Raw genomic sequence first — 22,500 nt, 5'->3', positions numbered from 1 at the left:
GTTGTGGTGCTTGGTTGTTCTTTTTTCAGAGGGAGGGAGGTGGGGGCACATAGGTGATCGTGGTGGTAGAAGTGGTGGTTCTGGTGGCAGTGGTGGTGGTGGTTGTTGTGGTTGTGGTAGTGGTGGGTGGTGGGTGGCCAGGAGGGGGCTGGTTGCAGTTGACTTGGACTCGGTCAAAGCACAAAAAATGATGCTGGGAGTTGCACACTTGGCTCAGGATCATCCCTTGGAGCAGCACTATAGCGGAGGGGGAGGGGGAGCAGCACCCCGGCAGGCAGGCAGGTGGGGGGGGAAGGTCCGCCTGCTCCTCCCGGGGGGGTTCTCGTCCCTCCCGGCTCACTGAAAAACTACACCAATAAAAGACAAACATTATTAAAACTGCTAGACAATTATTCCTCAGTGAGTGGACACGGGTACAACAAAGGCACTTTTTATGTGAACTTGTCGCATCTAAGACCTTACGAGGACATCAAGGCGCTCTGAGTGAACTTGCCGCGTGAATTCCAAGACCTTTATTGTGGGGGTCCGGGTCCCGTTCTGGTGCACAGAGAGACATGCAGGATGGGAGCACCGGACACCACCGACCGCGACAAAGGGCCAGGCCAAGGAAGGGGACATGACAAACTACAACAGCACGAGTGACGGTGCTGGTCCGTGAGATGCTGAGCCAGTGTGCATGTAGGGGTGGGGATTCAAGAACAAGACGGACACTGCATGGTCGCCACATAGTAATGTTATGGTAATATGGTGGTAAGGTTGAGTACCATCAGTACTTCAGAAACTGAGCTGATACTGAGAATGTGCATCGTAACCCCGACAATCACTGGAGGACCTGTAAAGAAACAACCCATACAAACAACGCTAGAGTGACTAAGATAAAACGCTGTACAAATGGAATAAAAATAGTGCCGCCTGGAGGAGGACACTCTGGCCGGTGTGTGTGTATGCGGGTGTAGCGGCCAGGTCTTGGTGTAGGCTTTCCACACGTCACACCCTCTTGCTGTGGCTGGTACACCGGGTAGTTTATTTAAGCTAACCACATAGGACAATGGCTACCAAGTCTTATCATTGGCTTTCCACACCACGTTTGCCACAGTTTGGTTCATTTGTCCAGGCTGGCTTGACCGGGACTCAGTCAGGAATTCTTGGCATATTTTCTGCACTTCACATCCTACTTTTAAAACCTTTGCTGTGGTTTGTGTCTGGGGATGTAGCTTCTGTTTTGTATATTGGCTTTCCACACATTCCCTCTTAATTAGAGATGCCTTCACGTGGTGGCACTGACATTACCAGACAGTGGACCTACTCAGTTGTACAAGCATTTCTCAACTCCCCTTAGATCCCTCTGAAATGGGAACCCAGTGGACTACAGGCCTAAGCTGCCCTAATCCTGCAGTTCACCGTCATCCTTTTGGGGGATACGGAGGGAGTTAAGGGACCTTTGTTTAACCAGGGAAGCTCCTTCACAGAGTTATATTAGTGCCACCACGTTAAGGCCTCCCTCTCCAACACCACCTTAGCAGTTACAGTGGATCATATTATTACTGATTGACAGTGCATGGAGCAGGGAATTACCTCTCATTTTACACGTAATTCAGGATGTATTTTTTTTTTTCATTAACAATCCCTCTGATGATTCTTTTTGTTTTTGTTTTTGTGGCCTGCAATATCAAGACGATTTTTTTCCAACTTAAGAGACTATTGACTAGAGGGATTAGATCTGACCCCTTCAGTAAGAGGTGCCTTCCAGGAGCTGAATGAAATCGTCTAAAAACATGAAGGGCAAATCGGAAATATCATCACCCTTATTCAAATGCTTAAACTATTATTATTATTATTATTATTATTATTATTATTATTATTATTATTATTATTATTATTATCATTATTTTTATTTTCATTTTTTATTATTATTATTATTATTATTATTATTATTATCATTATTATTATTATTATTATTATTATTATTATTACCAGGAAATCCACACGTCTCATTCCACACTATATGCCTTTTTTTTTTGTACATCCACTTCTATTATTTTTTCTGGGAAGCCTACATTTCAATCCACATTAATTTTCTTTTCTTTACCATTTATGTAATTAATTTTAGTTTACATAATATAAAATTCAACTGTTCACTTCTATGTATGAATGTATGTATGTATTTATGTATTTATTTATTAATTAGCTGGTGAGCCAAAAATTATCATCCACTTTAGGAATTATATATATTTTTTGTTCATTAGTGGCTTTACATTGAGTGACAAGCCAAATGGTTTCCTGTAAGCCAAGAAGCCATATACAACGCTGGGTGGTAACCATATAACCAAACCATACGTGCTGCCTACGTGTCAACAAGTGGGTTGGTGGAGGGTTAGTGCCCCTCCCCGTAAAACAACTAAGAGTCAAAATGGCCACCCCTTACGGGATTATGGCGTCTGGCAATAGATAGATAGAGATTTAGATTTATTTTTACTGGGAAGGCCACATTGAATTCCTGTTTCTTTATTAATTCCAATCCTTTTTTTTTAAAGTAAGAATATAATACCTAAATACATCTTTTTTTTCATTTTTTTGGGGGGAAAGGCCATATTATTATTTATTTTATCGGGAAGGCCACATTGAATACCTTCTTTAGTACGAATGCAATACTCAATATATCTTTTCTTCCAATATTTTTTTGAAAGGCTATATTAATCTGTCTTTCAATTATATATCTTTGTATTCCTTAATTTCTTGAGCTGGGAAAGCCACATTATATACCTCCTTTTTAAAAATTGACCTCCATTATTTTTATCAAGAAAGTTTTAACCACTTTTATTTACATTTATTAAGAAACCATTTACAACGCTGGGTGGTAACCATATAACCAAACCATACGTGCTCCCTACGTGTCAACAAGTGGGTTGGTGGAGGGTTAGTGCCCCTCCCTGTAAAACAAATAACTCAAAATCAAGTGGCCACCCCTTATGGGATTATGGCGTCTGGCAATAGATAGATAGATAGATAGCTAGAGGAGGCCACACTAAATACTTGTTTTTCATTTAAATTTTTTTGGGGGAAAGTCAAAATAGATGCTCATTTTTTCATATATAATATTTGGAAAGCTGCTCAAAATTCTTCTCATTTCTATATATTTTTAAAACTGGGAAAGCCTCACTAAATACCTGTTTTTCAATTATATTTTTGGGGAGGAAAGTCAAAAAAGATGCTCATTTTTTTATATTTTAATTTTGGAAAAGCCACCCAAAATTCCTTCTCTCATTTATATATTTTTGAAACTGGGAAAGCCTCACCAATACCTGTTTTTTTCTTATGTATTTTCTTAGAGCCACACATATCATCCACACACACCTTGAGAGAGACACCTGCAGCGCGACACGACTGAGTACAGGACAGTCCACTTCACCTTTGGGGTAGCGCGGTTGCAGGCACACAGGGGGTCGGTGGGGGGGCGTTGGGGGCAGGTGGGGGTGGGGGTTAGTGTGGGGGTGGTGGTGGTGGGGGCTTAACTCCTTCTGTATGATGATAACTTAATCCGATGACCCACTGACTCTCGCGTACTTATTCAAACTCTCGCGCAATGTCCATACGTCTTCACCCGAGCTTAGGACAGGCGTTTGGAACAGGAAGGGCTTGATATAAAGGTCTTACAAACACCCTTCAGTAGCCAAAAGCCCTTCATTAGCCTTATAAAGTCGCCTGGCATCAGAGAGAGAGTAAAATCAGACATCGGATTTGTCGGGTAAATTCCTTCCGTCCATCCGATTACTTTACGCACTTGCTGGTCGACCACATGTAGTAAAGGGAACGCAGCAGGGATGATGGCCTCGTAACACATATTCCTTGTCGATTTATTCTGTGTATTATCCTAGTTCTTAAGCCTTTTGCATCTGGTTACATTGCCTTATCCCATTCAGCTTGATAATGTCTCTTCAATGCCACACAAACTGCCTCAGACGAATTTATTTAACTGAATGAAACAACTGATGCAGTGTATGTGTGTATGTATGTATGTTGTGTACGTGTGTGTATGTATGTATGTTGTGTATGTGTGTGTATGTATGTATGTTGTGTATGTGTAGCTGGCCATGAGTGTGTGTATGTCTGGTCATGTGTGTATATGTATGTATGTTATTTATGTGCACCTGGCCATGTGTATATGTATGTATGGTATATCTGGTCATGTGTGTATATGTATGTATATTATTTATGTGCATCTCGCCATGAGTATATGTATGTATGTCTGGTCATGTGTGTATATGTATGTATGTGTGTGTATCTGGTTGTGTGTATATGTGTGTATGTCCGGCCATGTGTGTAAATGTGTGTATGTGTGTGTCTCTGGCCATGTGTATATGTATGTATGTCTGGTCATGTGTGTAAATGTACAGTGTGTATGTCTGATCATGTGTGTATATGTGTGTATGTATGTGTATCTGTCCATGTGTAAATATATGTACGTGAACAGCCTCTCACAAGCTGAATAAAATCGTCTGAGGGTAGTACGAAGGAGCTAAAAAAATCGTGAGACTGAAATGGCTAATCCGGACGCAGAATAAATCGTTAAGAGACGTGCATTACGGTTTTCCAAGGCCACCTAAACCAAGCTCCCTTTATCCCTTAACTAGAACAGGTCTCCCAATGGCGTAAAAAAAATAAATAATAATAATAATAATAATGATAATAATCTGTCAGCAGGAAGGAAAAAATTACAATGATATATTTTTTTTCGTGTATTCTGTTTTGGTTGCCACAGGATTTATTTTATTTTTGCATTTTCTCTCTCTCTCTCCCTTTTTTTGGGGGGTGGGGGTGCTTACTCTGTGGACTTCACCTCACTCCAGTCTCAGGTGATTCTTTGATTCATTTAGGGAAAGATGTTGATTCTCTGATTCTTTTAAGGGAAGATCTCTGCTTTTAAGGAAAGATATCTGTTTTTTTAAGGTATATTTCTGCTTTTTAGGGTATATTTCTGCTTTTTAGGGTATATTTCTGCTTTTAAGGGTATATATCTGCTTTTTAGGGTATATTTCTGCTTTTAGGGGGATATTTCTGTTTTTTAAGGTATATTTCTGCTTTTTAAGGTATATTTCTGCTTTTTAGGGTATATTTCTGCTTTTAAGGGAAGATTTCTGCTTTTTAGGGTATATTTCTGCTTTTAAGGGGGTATTTCTGCTTTTAAGGGGTAGGAATCAGTGTCCATCAAGCCACAAGTCTGCTCTGAACTTCTTGGACTCCCCCAGTGGCAGCCAAAATAGAATCCAATCGAGTCCAGTCGAATCCAATCCCTTATCGTCCTACAGAAGGGGTCAAGAGGGCGATGGTGGGTATAAAAATGGCGGGAAAAATATATTAAAGGTTTCTGGAAATAGTGAAACTGTAAAGCATATACCAGGCTAAAAGGCAAACGGTTATATATAAGAGAAATATGATAATAAAAAACGTAGGGCAAAGGAATATATGGGTATAATTCTAATTAAACCACTACACGAAAAATTACAGTCAAAGAATGCACATACAATCGACCCTTCATTCAGCACAGCCTCTCTCTCTTTCTCTCCCCCTCTCTCTCTCTCCCTTTCTCTCTCTGGTAATGGAGAAATAAAGTACAAACAATAAAGGATAAGAAAGCAAGCCAGTGGTGAAACTAATCTAGAAATAAGGACGGATTAGACAAGGCAGACCATCCCATTTCGTATTTACAAGAGAGGTCGTGACAAGTAGTTCAAATAAGTCTTACCTGTGTGCATCTTCTCTCTCTCAGACGCACAAAAATCATCTTGCAAAGGAAATGAGGGGGGGAAAGGGGAGTCAGATAGCCCCCCAAGACGAAGCCACTGGAGGGTGCAACGAAAGTTATGGGAAGCCTTGAACGAATAAGAGCTGGGGAGATGGAATGCGGGGAGGTGAGGACAGACAGGTATTATTTGCAGCCAATCTATGCAAATGATATTGAAAGGATTTGGAGTTCTGAGAAAAAATAGGGGGGGGAGGGCAGCCAAGAAAAGCATATAGTGACTCGGATAATGTATGACCTTTGAAAATAAAACTACAGCTACATCAGGTGAAGGGATGGTACAGCAAATGATATTGAAAAGATTTGGAGTTCTGAGAAAAAAAAAAATGAGGACTTAGGCAGCCAAGGAAAGCATATAGTGACTCTGATAATGTATGACCCTTGAAAATAAAACTATAACTACATCAGATGAGGGGATGGTACAGCCAACCTAAGCAAATGATATTGAAGAGATTTTAAGTTCTGAGGGTAAGAGAAAGACAAAATAAAGAATATAATGACTCTGAAAATGTATGACTGTTAAACATAAAAACTACAGCTACATGGGGTGAAGGGATGGTACAGCCAACCTCAGCAAATGATATGGAAGAGGTTTTGAGTACTGAGGGTAAAAAAAAAAGAGAGAGAGAAGTACCTGATTCTGGAAATGGATGAACTTTTATAAAACAGACCACAAGAGACAGGCAGATAACACAGGCTAAAAATATATGAAAGTTGCTGAGCAGAATTTTTAAAAGCAGACAGAGGAAAGATTTGTAGGCAAGGAAAAGAGATGATGATGATGTTGAACATGCAGGAATATAATAAAGTTTTGAGTAGGGAAGAATGACAAGAGTGATGCAGACGTGATAAATGGAGGATGACGATGATCAGGGTGAAGGAAAGACAGGATGAGTAGAGACAGAAGAGAGAGAGAGAATGTAAATGAAAGAAAGATAGAAAGATTAGAGATAGAAGAGTGAGAGAGAAGAATGACGGGCCTGATAAATAATGACAATGATAAGTGTGACTGAAAGAAAGAATGAAAAGGAGAGGAATAGCACGTGGCCAATATAAACATACAGAGATGGTGGAAAGATATAAACTCTTCTTAGAGAGAGAGAGAGAGAGATGAAAAGGAAACTGAGTGACTATAAAAGAACGCTGAGGAGAAATAGATGAAAATAGACAGATAGGTAGATAGATAAATAGATAGAGTGAGAGAGAGAGAGAGAGAGAGAGAATCAGCGAGTCTGCATCAAAAGAAAGCCAACAGACAGGGGAAATAAAGCAAATCTAATTATATTCTTTATGAGGCATAGGCACGAGACTTCATTTACCCAGAAGGCCAGAATCAATAAGAGAGAGAGAGAGAGCGAGAGAGAGAGAGAGAGGAGGGGGGCGTAAATGGAGATAATAATTGGAAGTATAAGGAAAAGGAGGTGGGAGGAAGAAGAGTTAGGAAGAAGAGGAAGAGGAAGAAGAGGTGGGAGGAAGAGGGAGAGGAAGTTGAGGTGGGAGGAAGAAGAGGCAGGAGGAAGAAACGATGGGAGGAAGAAGAGATGTGGAAAGAAGGGTTGAAAAGGAGAGGAAGAGGAAGAAGAGGTGGGAAGAAGAGGAAGAGCAGGAAGGAGAGGTGGAGGAAGAAAAGGAAAATGAAGAGTTGGGAAGAAGAGGAAGAGGAGGAAGAGGTGGGAAGAGAAGGAAGAGGTGAGCAAGTGAAGAGAGGCGTTGAAATACCAGGTTGAGAAAGGTTAAGGAGCGAGTAGAATAAAGTCTTTGTTGGCCAGACGCTCGACTCTGAAAGGAACTCAAGGGGGACTGAAGAAAAAGCCGGAAAATTAATGAGTAAAGCATGAACAAAGGACACTGAGTGGAGGATGTGAAAAAGTATGACTCGGGAAGAAATTAGAATGAGGGGAGAAGAAGATGAGTGATGTGGATGAAGAGAGGAATGAGCAATGGAAATAAAGGTGAGGATGCAAGAAGGAGGAGGAGAAAGGAGGAGGACAGTGAGCAGAGGAAAAGTATGACTCCAAAAGAAATTAGAATGAGGGGAGAAGAAGATGAGTGATGTGGATGAAGACAGGAAAGAAGGAGCGATGGAAAGAAAGGTGAGGGTACAAGAAGGAGGAGGAGAAAGGAGAATGAGGGAATGAAAGGCTGAATGATGGATGTTGACATGGAAAGAATGACCGATGATTAGGATGGTCAAGAGGAGGAGGATAAACTTAAATATCTAGGAATAAACATAAGAGTGAAAGACGGAGAAGCTGGATATCTAAATGAATGAGGGTCTGGAAAGATGGAGGCAAGAATGACGATACACAGAAGAGGAACTAACTGAAAGCGAGAAAGTGAAGCGCTGACGAATCTAGCCGACTGCATTTAAGATGAGAATGATACCTAAGCTCAAAAGAAGGAGGATTTAAAAAGCTAATGGAATGGAGGTGGCTGGGGAGAAGGGAAATAAGCTAGGTCTAGGAGAAAGGGATTAATAAAATGGCTAGGTGGATTAATATTGGGCTTGGATAATTGAAAAATGGCTAGGAATAGAAACAAGAGCGAGAAAGCTTGACTGGATCTAGGTGAACGTGAGCGGGGATTGGGCAGCGAGTCTACCTAAGGAGTGAATGCAGGGGAGTGGGTAGGTGGGTGAACTGAGGGGGCGAGGGGTGGGGGCGGGGGGACATGAGACACACCTGCGTGCTTGCAACTCCTAGACTTGTATTCTCGTCAGCTTAGGAGACTGTCTAACACCTCTTCGTCACTTGTGTGTTTCCGCATATGGTACTTTGATATTCCCTCGCACGCGTCGTAGGCAATCTCTGTACTAATAACCAACGTGCAAGAGAATATTAAGGCGTTATATGCAAAGGATCGCTAAAAGAGAAGTGCTGGTGAGTCTCCTAAGGCTACGAGAACACAAGCCTTTAGCCAACATTAAAGGGGGATCACACCAGGGCCCCGACTGTTCGTGTTTACAAATCCCGCTATTGTTCTAACACACGCCACGAGCTTTGGTCAACCCACTGAGCCAGGGTTATGGATAGTTTAGCTTATTCTTGCTGGTGCCCAATGATTTGATTCAGCTAAGGAGCGGCCTCTGATTCTGAAGGGATTTGTGACGGCTGTATCCAACCCCTCCAGTTACATACCGACTCTAAGATGAATATAATAATCAGGAGATGGCAAGAATAAAACGAAAAGCCATCCCCAGGCTGAGTGGGTCAAGACACTGCAAAAGTAGCCTGCCTTTAAGCCATTAATTTTAAAGGTTATGGTGCTATGTCTATTACTATGGCTGCTACAGGTGAAGTAGACCATCATTGTACTTAATGTTCATAAATCATGACAGAAACATCCGGGTTTTGTTACTGAGAGAAAGACTGCTTAAATATAATTCAATACATATTAAGCTAAAGTATACTGATCAAATGTATATGTATAAGAAAAATCATGCCATCAGTTGCTAAAATTGAAAAGTAAGTAAAGTGAAGTGCTACCAGGTGTTGGGTAATCCACTAAGGTAAGATGGCACTGTGCATGCTCTACCCTCCACTAGTGCAGCAAATGAAGCCCGGGATGTTTCTGCATCCAATGAACAACCTTGGTAAGTCTGGACTCAGTGTCATAGACTGAGATATTCAGAGTCTGCATGATGTTATGACCACTGACTGGCTGAGGGATGTGATGGACTCTCTGAATCCAGACTCTGAGCAAGAAGCGAGACTACAGCATCTGGCGAGAAGAGGCTTTGAGCCACCGCAGGGCAGATGCCACGCTGCTCTTCCAGCTCGTCAGGTAGATGAGCAGTTAGTGCACCTGGCTGGGCACAACTGGAAAGGGCAATCCAGGGCCGAGGGGGGCATCACGGCCGAGTGGTGGAGAGGGGGAGGGTGAGGGTGTGTCACCATCCTGCCTCCCTCCACCACAGTCCTCCTCAGGACACACTGTGATCACTCCTTCTGAGGCAGGTAAAATATTGAAATGACATTTTTGGTTATCTCAGTGTTTGAGCAGCAGTGTCCGGTGGTCCTGGCTGGTGTCTGAGCCTCTGCTGGTCTCAAGGTCCACCCAGGAGCCCGTCACTTGCCGCGCGGGGCTAATCACCCGCCGGTTTATGACTCTTCCTCCCATACCCTCGACTTGGGCTCCCGCTCAAACCACAAAATGGACATTCAGAATATACAGATATAAATAGAGAATATACAGATAAATCCAGCTGCGGCGAACCCAAGGCGAGGAGGTCCTGCGCGGGGACGACCTGGCAGTGTAAGGGTGTGAGTTTGGGTGTCCCAGCGCGAGGAGGGAGCAAATCTAAGCTACTGAGGTGGTCACAGGATAAGTCAATGCCGGTGCCTCTAAGACCAGGCTGCTCACATACCCACCACCTAGACCTTAACTCTACGTCCTTACTAGTGTTACTTAGGAGCGCGCAACGAGGAGCACATGTATGTACCATTTGAACTTCAGAGAGCGAGCTAATACTGAGAATATGCATCGTAATACCGACGTCCACGTGCGATTCTGCAAAGACAGATAGGATCGGCCCGGCTTCAGCAACAACCAGCCAACACACGACATACATTTCATAATGGTTAACAGTGGAACGCTCTTATACCACACCTGCCTCGGGAACAATGACTGGGACAATATGAGCAGGGACAACCACAGGACTATCAGCAGGGAACATTAAATTTCAGGTGGCATTGCTTTATTTTATGCATCAGTATTTCTTTCTCTAGTGTACTCTGAGTGGATCTGGATATTGAGTAACATCACTTCCTTTGAAATTCATTTTGCACAATACCCCTTAATAACCTCTGGCATGTCAGTAAGATAAATAATATACCAGGAAATGTTAAGGTGTATAATGCAGAATAAATCATTTAGGAAACGATGTTACAAAACCTCCATGGTTACCTGACGTATGGCTCTATCTGCAAAGGACAATATTCAAACATTTTTTTCAAATATTAATGCGGAAATCAGGACTTAAAACATCCAAGAGCCTATTATTGAAGACCATATTATTTTTTTCAATAGTTTTTCTTGATATCTGATGAGACTTCCATTATGTGTATCAAAAAATTATAAGTTTTTGCATTTCGGTTTGTCGTAATGATCATCGTTTCTGAAAATGCCCACTGGATTGTTGTCAAAGAATGTATAAGCATTTCTTTATGTATCAAACAGCCCTGTTCTAAGTGGCATTGGAGAGCTCTTAACACCTCTTCACAAGTGATTCATTTTACAGTTAGATCTACATATCCTCTTCCATGCTGTTAATGAAGAGTAGGGTGATATGAAAAGGACAATTAGCATAAAAGTGAATGCTAACGTCCAGTACGTATCAACAAAATCGCCAAGGGATATGTGTTGAGATATTTCCAAGGTTACTTAATATATGTCCCCCAGATTTCACGTCTTTACAAATTTCTTCAGTAAGATCACAGGGACATGAAAGAACAGCAATTTTTTTTAATGTCTCAAAATTGTCTTTCTATCGTTTCTCATTCAGCTTCTTCCCTTCCAATTGTCTTGTCAAATACACAGGTCTATTGACGGAGAAAGCACTGCAATCATCATCATCATCATCATCATCATAATCATCATCATCATCATCATCATCACTGTCATCGTCATCATCATCATCATCATCATCACTGTCATCATCACTCTCCTTATCATCATCATCATCATCATCATCATCATCACTGTCATCGTCATCATCATCATCATCACTGTCATCATAATCATCATCATCATCATCATCATCACTGTCATCATCACTCTCCTTATCATCATCATCATCATAATCATCATCATCATCATCATCATCACTGTCATCGTCATCATCATCATCATCATCATCATCATCACTGTCATCATCACTCTCCTTATCATCATCATCATCATCATCATCATCATCATCATCATCATCATCATCATCATCATCATCAATCCGATCTTTCTATCACACCAAGGGATGGGACTTTCGTATATTGCAAAATCTTCTAAGGTATTGGCAGAGAAACTATATACTTTATGGATTGACAAAATACTCCTTCATATATTTCTTATTTTGGGATCAGATTCACTAAGTATATTGTGTGTGAAGACTTAATGATTAGTGTTATACCCAGATTATTATTATTATTATTATTATTATTATTATTATTATTATTATTATTGTTGTTATTACTCTTATTCTTATTATTCTTACTACTACTACTACTACTACCAACACTACTGCTACTAGTCCTACTACAATACTACTACTACTACTACTGCTACTACTACTACTACTACTACTACTATTATTATTATTATTATTATTATTATTATTATTATTATCATTATCATTATTATTATCATTATTACAATAAGATTACCATTGTATTATTATTACTACTGACCAATATGAAGTGAGCCAAATCGGTATTACCAGAATCAGTCCTTCATCATTTTCTTTCTCCCTCAAAAAAAAAAAAAAAAAGAATATAACAGAGAGCCAAATTCAAAATCCATTCAATATCTGCTACTTTCTGCGTATTTTTTTCTGTGCTTATTTTCCTTTGGGTTCCCTTAATACGTCCCTGATTGCAAGGTACATGGACCCTGATTTGGCTGCCAGTGTCCCGTATATAGGTTCCGTATTGCAAGCTGTGTAGATCAAGATATTGGCACTAGAATCGTGTATTTAGTTCCGTATTGCAAGCTATATTGATCAAGATATTACTAGCATCCTTCAGTTATTTCCTTATTGCAAGCTCTTTAAATCAGGATATTGCCACAAGAATTCTTTATTTTGTTCCGTATTGCAAGCTATGTAAATCAAGATACTGCTACAAGAATCGTGAGCTTATTTCCGTATTGCAAGCTATTGATCAAGATATTACTAGCATCCTTCAATTATTTCCTTATTGCAAGTTATATAAATCAGGATATTGCCACAAGAATTCTTTATCTTGTTCCGTATTGCAAGTTACATGAAGATTTTGCTGTTGTAATCCTGTATTAGTTCCCTGCAGATTACATGGTACGATATTGCAATCAAGAGAGGCGTTTGGGCAAGAGGGGTCCACTGTTCAATTTGCAGAAGTTTGATAGCTTTCTGAAGAGGGCAGTGAAGGTGACAGTATGTGAAAGTCTGGGTGATAAGGGCCTGTCTCTTGGAACCCTAAGAAGGCCTGGCATCACTTCTCCATTACCATCACATCTGTACACCAATCACTTTAGTAATCCTTTGTGTGTTACCTAGGTGTTGATGAGACAGGTAGCATACAAGAGATTAAGGTGTAGTATGCAGACTGAATCGCTAAGGGAGAGGTGTTACCAAGCCTTCTAGAGTGGTGAGAATTGGGCTCTTATGGATGGTCTATGGTGATGACTGTCATGTAAAAATATGAGCACAGGAAATAATATGCAGCCGATGGTAAGATTAGGGATTGTGATGGATGGTGGAAAGTTCTGAGCATCAATGTCTGTGATATAATGAGGGAAAGTACACAGGGTGACTGAGAGACATGGTGAAAGTCATGATGGTATTATTAGAATGGTGAAAGGCATGGCAAGAATAAGGTGATGAACACAGGTGACACATATACCTGTGCTCTGAGTGGGGTGTGGCCTCTGGAGCTCACCTTCCATAGTAATACCTTGTACATTACGCCACAGCCCTCTCTTGCATGTTATAGGGGTTTATCAAGACAATTGGCATTGATAAAATACAAGAGCGTGCTGTGGTGTAACGCGCAGGATAAGTCACTAAAGAAGAGTTATTCAGATCTCCACAGGCACGTAAGAATACAAGCTGTAATGGCGTGCGGACAGAAGCTGGTAATGATGGTGAAAAGGTGAACTTAAATACAATACACATTAAAGCACACAAGGTTATCACAATCCTGGGGTGACAGGGGCAGATGGGGGTATGGGCGCGCTAGGAAGTGACGTCGCGAAGTCCACCGGAAGCTGATGGACTTTGCGACATGACTTTTTAGCGCGACTGTACACTCAGCGAGAAGAGTTCTGTGGCCTCCCCTGCTTTTCTTTCTCTCTGTGGATGTTTACAAAAAGCCTCGTGAATCAATAGCAGTCAACAATGATGGCTCTTCTCTCGACCTCACGTCATTGTCATCATTGTCACTTGCTTCAGATCCACCAGACTGTGTTCTAGGTAGCAGAGGTGGCTTCTTAATACCACTCTGAAGTGATTTATTTATCACTGTATACCTTAGCATTCTCCTGTATGCTGTAAGAATCATCTATTGACCTATTATGGATCAATGGCATACTGAAGGATGCTGAGGTGCTATGTGAAAAATAAATCAATTAGGAACAGGTTTTAAGAAGCTTCCAGTGCCACTTATAATGCGAATCATAAATTTCAAAATCCAAGAGAAGAGAAGCAGGGGAGGTGACAGGATTTTTGCCACTGTGAGTTCACTATGAGGTGATGAAGATGGTTGATGACGTGGAGGGGTATGCCGATGGTCACAGAGGCTGACTTTTACCTCATCCTTCCCTATTTATCCTTCCTGCTGCACCTTAACACTCTCTCGTGTGATTTAGCTTCTTTAATGGAGAAAGTTTGTACCAATAACACAGAGGATGATGTTAAGGCGAGACAGGTGGAATAAGTTAGAATTAAGAGGTAACAGGGAGACACCTTGACCTTCGAGGAAATAGGCCACATCCTCTTTGACCTGGGAGCTTCCGTGACATCCCTTCATAGGCGAGTTATTTTCTCTACCGTTCATTCAGGGTTCAAACACAAGCTAAGCCCTGCGCACTTCATTCTTCTCAACCATTCACAGATCACCCAAATCCCAACACAAAGCCCTTGGGTATATATTGCATAATTTTTACCACAGGCACTGATAAATTCGTCCTATCCACCTCTTTTATTGTGTTGCATCATCATTTATATCCACAGAATACATTAGATTAATTATTGGAAATACTAGCTAAGATTAGGACTGATTAGAATGATGTATGTTATGGCTGGGTGTGAGAGAGAAGATTAGGGCTGTCTTTATTTCCTCTAACTTTTGGGCATCACAGAACTCACCTACACACAACCCACCTACACACAACCCACCTACACACAACCCACCTACACACAACCCACCTACACACAACCCACCCACACACAACCCACCTACACACAACCCACCCACACAGAACTCATCTACACACAACCCCCCTAAACACAACCCTCCTACACATAACCCACCTACACACAACTCATCTACACACAACCCATCCACACACAACCCACCTACACACAACCCACCTACACACAACCCACCTACACACAACCCACCCACACACAACCCACCTACACACAACCCACCTACACACAACCCACCTACACACAACCCACCTACACACAATCCACCCACACACAACCCACCTACACACAACCCAACTCTCTCTCCCACTCAATATATCTCTCCATAATGGATCATCTGCATATGTTATTATCACTTAGACCTCCTCTTACCAATGCCAGTCTTCTCATCTGTTAAGGAAGCTCCCTAACACCTTTTCCTTTGCGATTTATTTTGCTGATTACACCTTTTGTCCTAGTCTGTGTTACGAAAATCCTTTGCATTACAAGAAGCCTTCCTATACCACCATACCTTGCATAAATAACACAGAAATGGATATTAATCAGGCAGATCCGGGACTAAATCGCTAAGGAAGAGGTGTTAGGGAACCTCTTTCACTGAGAATTCGGGATCATGTAGCAGGCAGGTAACAAGAGGTGTGAGCAATATTGACATACATAATACATCTCAATCCAATCATCCAAAACCATTTCCGATCCCTTTTCAACCTTCCTATGACTTCCAAAGACATAAATGATGATGAAACGCAATGGGGAAAATAGGTAAGAGGAATATTTATACCAGTTTGAACCAAAATCGTTTCAAATATACCCAAGAACTTTCTGTTGAGGTAAGCGTAGCCTGCCATTGGTTCAGGAGACAAGAGTGGGTGGAGCTTACCTTGCCAGCTGAGAGTGAAGGGATTATAGAAGACCTTGGTACTCTCTTGTATGCAACTGATGAAGATTTGGTTGATATTAACAAAAAAATGATCACATACAAGAGAGAAAGTATATGTGAAATAAATCGCCAAGTAAGAAGTGCTACGGAACCTCCTGTGTCAATGACAGTGATGACTAGGTGGTTATGAAGGATGGAGGTGATGATGATGATGATGATGATGATGATGATGAAGATGAGGATGATGATGAGGAGGAGGAGGATGACGACGATGATGATGATGACGATGATAATGATAATGATGATGATGACGATGATGATGATGATGATGATGATGATGATGATGATGATGATGATGATGACGATGATAATGATAATGATGATGATGATGTTGATGGAGATGATGACGATGACGGAGATGATGATGATAATGATGATGATGATGATGATGATGGAGATGAAGGTGAAAATAAAATATACATGTACTGTATATACATTGACAAGCTAACAAAACATAAGATCTCTGTTTGTCCACACACCACTGCTTCCTCATTGATTAAATAAAAACAACGAAGAAAGAAAAGAAAACAGAAAAAAAGAAAATATATTGGTATAATATTCATAGAGAGAGAGAGAGAGGTAAGAAGTAATAAGGCCTCTGAAAGAAGTGTGTTTTAGTGAGGAAGAAGAGATGACTGAGAGAGAGAGAGAGAGAGAGAGAGAGAGAGAGAGAGAGAGAGAGAGAGAGAGAGAGAGAGAGAGAGAGAGAGAGAGAGAGAGAGAGAGAGAGAGAGAGAGAGAGAGAGAGAGAGGACAGGAATAAACTCAGACTGACTCTTAGAATGATCACTGTCCTGTATAATATTCTGTCTTGTATCATTTCCTCACTTCCCACTCCCACTGCCACACCCCTGCCCACACCAGCAGACTGTGCCATCCTCTTAGCCCTCCCCCCACCCTCCACCTCACTCACATACACTCTCCTAGTCAGTCTCTCATTCTCTTCACAAGTTAACTCAATCATCCTTAACTCCCCTTGACTCATATACACTCTCCCAGTCAGTCTCTCATTCTTCTCACAAGGTTAACTCATCTCAATCATCCATAACTCTCCTGAATCACATATACTCTCCTAGTCAGTCTCTCATTCTCTTCACAAGGTTAACTCAATCATCCGTAATCAGGTTGGAGGAGAAATTGGACTAGTAACCAAGGAGACTCATCGAATTTCATGAAAAAATCCAAGAGACAGGCTAAAACACCCGTGAGCAGCTAATCCCAAACAGTTTCTCTCTCTCTCTCTCTCTCTCTCTCTCTCTCTCTCTCTCTCTCACTTTCTGCATGTGTCTCCCTGTACGTCTGTGTGTGTGTGTGTGTGTGTGTGTGTGTGTGTGTGTGTGTGTGTGTGTGTGTGTGTGTGTGTGTGTGTGTGTCACGAATTCGCGCGAGGGCGTATTTATATAAATTAGGCCAGTCCTGCTTCCTGCCAATACGGCCAGCTCGAACCTCCCTTCCGAGTTTGAAGTCAGTCAGCTCGGGATCGTCGTGAGAATAGGATCGTTTTGTGCCCAGCGTAGAGCAGCGTCTCCGTTGTACAGCAAATTCCTGAATCTCCACCTAGACTGTGATTGGCGAGGCGGGCTTGGAGCGAGAGCAGTGTTGGTGTTCATCACAGGCGCCCAGACTTTCGTTTCGCCTCCCTTCCACTGACCAGCATTCCAGTTCGTTTTTCTAGGCTTAAGTTTAATTAGCTTTTGAATGAGCGAGTGAGTGTATCCTCTCGTTATTTGAATTCATGAGTCCCCTAGCGACCATGAAATTCCCCTTTTGAATTTATTTTGAGATTCATATAACGTAAATTTATTTTATTGTAATCAATAAATTTACAGTTCTTTTCTTTGAGCTTAGTGTAATTAGACTCGTATTTTATTTCTCCACATTAAGCTTATTTTAGTTGCCGCTCCTAGTTTGCACAAACGCTTTATATTATTCATAACTGGTACTTAGGCCAGTTCTTTTGTATTAAGCTTTAAATCCGTTGTGCCAGCCAGGAGTTAAGCACCAGCAAGAACCTGTTTATCATTATTAGCATTAGTTATTGATTGTCAGGGGTGGAGTCACTTTCTCCAGAGGCTAACAGTACTAATAAACAGCACGTGTGAGTAACTAGTCTCTGCTGTGTACTGTTGAGAAAGTTTATAAATCCTCGTCCTTAGAGAATCGGGGAAGTAAGCCGGCATAAAGCAATCATTGTTTGATTTTCACAAGTTAATTCCTTGTCTCTATTTTCAAGTAACATCCAGCATTATTAATTCATAATTTCACATCGCCCCATGACAGTGTGTCTCCCTGTACGTCTGTCGGCCTGTGTGTGTGTGTGTGTGTGTGTGTGTGTGTGTGTGTGTGTGTGTGTGTGTGTGTGTGTGTCTGTCTGTCTGTCTGTCTGTCTCTGTTTATTGTTTATGTGTGTGTGTGTGTCTGTCTGTCTGTCTGTCTCTGTTTATTGTTTATATGTGTGTGTGTGTGTGTGTGTGTGTGTGTGTGTGTGTGTGTGTGTGTGTGTGTGTGTGTGTCTCTCTCTCTCTCTCTCTCTCTCTCTCTCTCTCTCTCTCTCTCTCTCTCTCTCCATATGTCAAGGGTGAGCATCGGTGTAAGGGAAACCAGATTTTAAAGAGAAGAGAAAGTGAAGATGTTTTAGTTAGTTAAGTTACCCATAAAACATTTTCTTTAAAGGAAGTTTGTAAAGAAAATGGGGTCTAGTTGAGAGAGAGAGAGAGAGAGAGAGAGAGAGAGAGAGAGAGAGAGTTGTTGTAGGTAGTTGTGATGATAAAAGTAACTGGTTGGTTGATAGTCGTGGTGGTTCTGGTAGTTGTGGTGAAAAAGTATAATTCTTTGGTGGTAGTTGTGGTTAGTGGTAATGGTGGTAGTTGTGGTTGGTGGTAGTGGTGGTAGTTGTGGTTGGTGGTAGTTGGGGTTGGAGGTATTGGTGGTAGTTGTGGTTGGTGGTATTGGTGGTAGTTGTGGTTGTGGTTGAGGCTGAAGTGGTAGTAGTAGTAGTTGTAATAGGAGTAGTAGTAGTAGTAGTAGTAGTAGCGATGGTATCAGGGAGGCGTGTAGTAAAAGATTCAGAAAATATTGTGTGGTGTGGTGTGGTGTGGTGTGGTGTGGTGTGGTGGTGTGGTGTGGTGTGGTGTGGTGTGGTGTGGTGGTGTGGTGTGGTGTGGTGTGGTGTGGTGTGGTGCGGTGTGGTGTGGCATGGTGTGGTGTGGTGTGGTGTGGCATGGTGTGGTGTGGTGTGGTGTGGTGTGGTGGTGTGGCATGGTGTGGTGTGGTGTGGTGTGGTGTGGCATGGTGTGGTGTGGTGTGGTGTGGTGTGGCATGGTGCGGTGTGGTGTGGCGTGGTGTGGTGTGGTGGTGTGGTTGTGGTGAAAGTAGGCATGTGTGGTGGTAGTGATGGTGGCTGGTGAGTGTGGTGGTAGTAGTGATGGTAGGTTGAGTTTGGTGGTGGTGGTAGTGAAGTGAATGTGGTGGTGGTTGTGGTGGCAAGTGGTGTGGTTGATCAATAATGAGACCCAGCTGCATGCCTCTCCACACGCACCACACCCACACCCACACCCACACCCACACCCACACCCACATATACACCCAAATCCACAGCCGGACCCACACCCACACCCACATATACACCCACAAAAATACCCACACCCACATCCACACCCACACCCAAATCCACACCCACACCCACATATACACCCAAATCCACAGCCGGACCCACACCCACACCCACATATACACCCACAAAAATACCCATACCCACACCCACATCCACACCCACATCCACACCCACACCCACAACCACACCCACACCCACACCCACATATACACCCACACCCACATATCCTCAGCTGTCAGAGGCAACTGACAGCAAACCCTTTTCTGTATCCTCCTACTTTCTCTATACTCATTTCAAAGCCAAAGGTGGCTGTTGTATATATATACGCAACGACTTATCTTGCTCTCGTGTTCCTGAACTCGATTCTTCTGAATTCTCTGCGCTCTGGCTTCGGCTTTCCTGTCATTCTCTGACTTATTATATCTGTGCTGTTTACTTATCTCCTATCACCAACTCTCTTCCTTTTATTCATCAATTGCCTTCTAAGCCAGTGCTACTCAACTGGCTACCCGCGGTCCCAATCCGGACCTTCTGAGTGTTGTAGCCGGACCCCAGGCACCAGGAGGAGAAAAATATAATTAAATCAATTGGGGGAGGCGGTGGCCGAATCAGTAGAGAGTTGGCCTGCAGTCTTACTGGACCCAGGTTCGAATCCTGGCTGGGCCAGGGAACAGTTTAAGGATTTGAATTTCATTAAAAGCAGACTTTCCTGATCTACCAGATGACCCGCCGACATGTCGTTAAAATACCCCCGCTAATACCAGTACACCAGTCCTGTATGAGACAGCCCTAGCATGTATTCAATATGGACTGTGGGTGTTAGCGCCGAAGTGGTGGCATGTGGAGGTATATGGACGTAGGAGGACTACTGGGCCTTGGTAACGGGCTGTGAAGCCTATGTCCAGAGTCGAACACTTAAAAAAAATAAATAAATAAAAAAATAACATGAAGGTCCTGGCGATGGATTTTTGCAAGTGTATTTCCCCGACTGCGTGTAGGGTCAGTTAGGGGTCTATGGTACCTATATATTTAACCTACAAATGCTCCCTGGGCCGTAAGTATAAGTTTAGAATAGTTTCCATGCAATAGCAATAACAGAAAATGGAACAAATCAGCTGGGTGGTGGTGTGTATGGCGGGCGAGACACGGCTGAATTTTGGCGTGAGTTTTGCTGTTTTTTTTTCGTGTTTGATGTAATTTTAGGCCTCCTGTCAATAGTATCCTGTGTTCATGAATAAGCCAGGAGTACGTTGCTAGGGTACTGAGTATTGAAATATATTCTTGTGATGAATCAAATTGGTGAAATCGTTTTCTATCCCCACAAGCATCGTTCTGGTTGTTTATGTGGAGTGGAGAAAACATTAGAAAATAATCCAAATCTTTTTATATTTTAGCTACAAAATTGAATATTCTTTTTATATCCACAAGTTATCTTTATATTTTGTATAAGTCAAAGAGTGAATATGAAATGAATAGAAACCATATAGGTACACCACCTTGTACTCAGATTGGTTGTTATATTTTCATGATTGCATGTCAAATATTTATCCGGACCTCTGCATACATTGGAACTTGTCTAACTGGACCTTTGCTCACAATAGTTGACTAGCCCTGTTCGAAGCTGTACATCTTACCCTATCCACTCATACGCTGATGACTCCACCCTTCACCTTTCCATTCGGTTCCCGCAACGTCCACCTCAACAGTTACTTCAACAAACAAGGGATGAGGCTGTGGCACACCTAATATCTGACTTGGCTCGTATCTCTGACTGGGGTAAAAATAATATGGTTGTCTTTAATGCTTCTAAGACTCAGTTCTTACACCTATCAACCCGACAAAATCTTCCACAGGTATACCCACTAATGTTTAATTATATTCAGCTTAATCCTGCATCATCCTTGAACATGCTTGGGGTTTCATTTACTCGGGACTTATCTTGGAAAGATCATATTACATCTCTTGTAAAATCTGCTTCCAAGAGGTTGGGTGTGCTAAGCCGACTCCGTTCCTTCTTTACCCCTGCACAGTTGTTGACTCTATACAAGGGTTTTATCCGCCCCTGTGTGGAATACAACTCTCATGTGTGGGGAGGCTCCCCACATACAGCTCTTCTCAATAGGGTGGAGTCAAAGGCTTTTCATCTCATTAACTCTCCTCCTCTTACTGACTCCCTTCAACCTCTGTCTCTTTGCCGCACTGTTGCATCTTTATCTCTTTTCTATCGCTACTTCAATGGTCACTGCTCCTCTGAACTGTCTGCTTGCATTCCTCCACCTCTACGACGGGCGCGTAGCACCCATCCAGCAGCAAACTCTCAACCCTTTTTCTGTCCAACTCTCTAATGCAAGAGTTAACCGTTACTCCCAGTCCTTCATTTATGCAACAGGTCAACTCTGGAACTGTCTCCCTCTGTCTGTATTTCCTGCTTCCTATGATCTCCAGTCTTTCAAACGCAGTGTGTCCAGGCATCTCGAAATGATCGGATCTTGAATTTGGCTCTCTCTTGTATTTTGTTTTTCTCTTGGAGGGAACGGTTTTGCTGGCTTGTGGCCTTGGGTTCCTTCTTCCTCGCATAAAAAAATACCCACACCCATACCCACATCCACACCCACACCCACATATACACCCACACCCACATATACACCCACACCCACATATACACCCACACCCACATAAACACCCACACCCACATATACACCCACACCCATACCCACACCTACACCCACATATACACCCACACCCACATATACACCCACAACCACACCCACAAATAAACATGAAATACAGTAAATGTTATATATACAGTAGATAGATAGAGCGATAGATAGACACAGCGATAGATAGATAGATAGACCGAGAGAGAGACATGTAGATAGATAGATAGCGTGATAGATAGACAGATAGATAGATAGGCCGATGGATAGATAGATGGAGAGATAGACTGATATATAGATAATAATAATAATAATAATAATAATAATCTTCTTCCCTCCACCTCATCCTTAATGTCCCCTTCTCCTCCTCCT

The 22,500-nt window shown here is 42.1% G+C and overlaps 1 protein-coding gene across 1 annotated transcript in view; it reads right to left on the bottom strand.

Annotated features, from left to right (window-relative positions):
- The window catches only part of LOC145419071 (gamma-aminobutyric acid receptor subunit beta-like), a 228,143-nt gene that overhangs the window by 95,679 nt on the left and 109,964 nt on the right, over positions 1–22,500 (bottom strand). Inside the window, exon 3 of the mRNA XM_080287315.1 lies at positions 10,242–10,309. Coding sequence (XP_080143441.1) covers positions 10,242–10,309 — 68 coding nt within the window. The remainder of the gene's footprint in view (positions 1–10,241; positions 10,310–22,500) is intronic.

Source organism: Coenobita brevimanus, chromosome 117 (assembly GCF_032717465.1).
Source record: "Coenobita brevimanus isolate Jiangsu-jjx chromosome 117, ASM3271746v2, whole genome shotgun sequence".
Lineage (NCBI taxonomy): Eukaryota > Metazoa > Arthropoda > Malacostraca > Decapoda > Coenobitidae > Coenobita > Coenobita brevimanus.
This window is presented reverse-complemented; position numbering and strand designations above follow the sequence as displayed.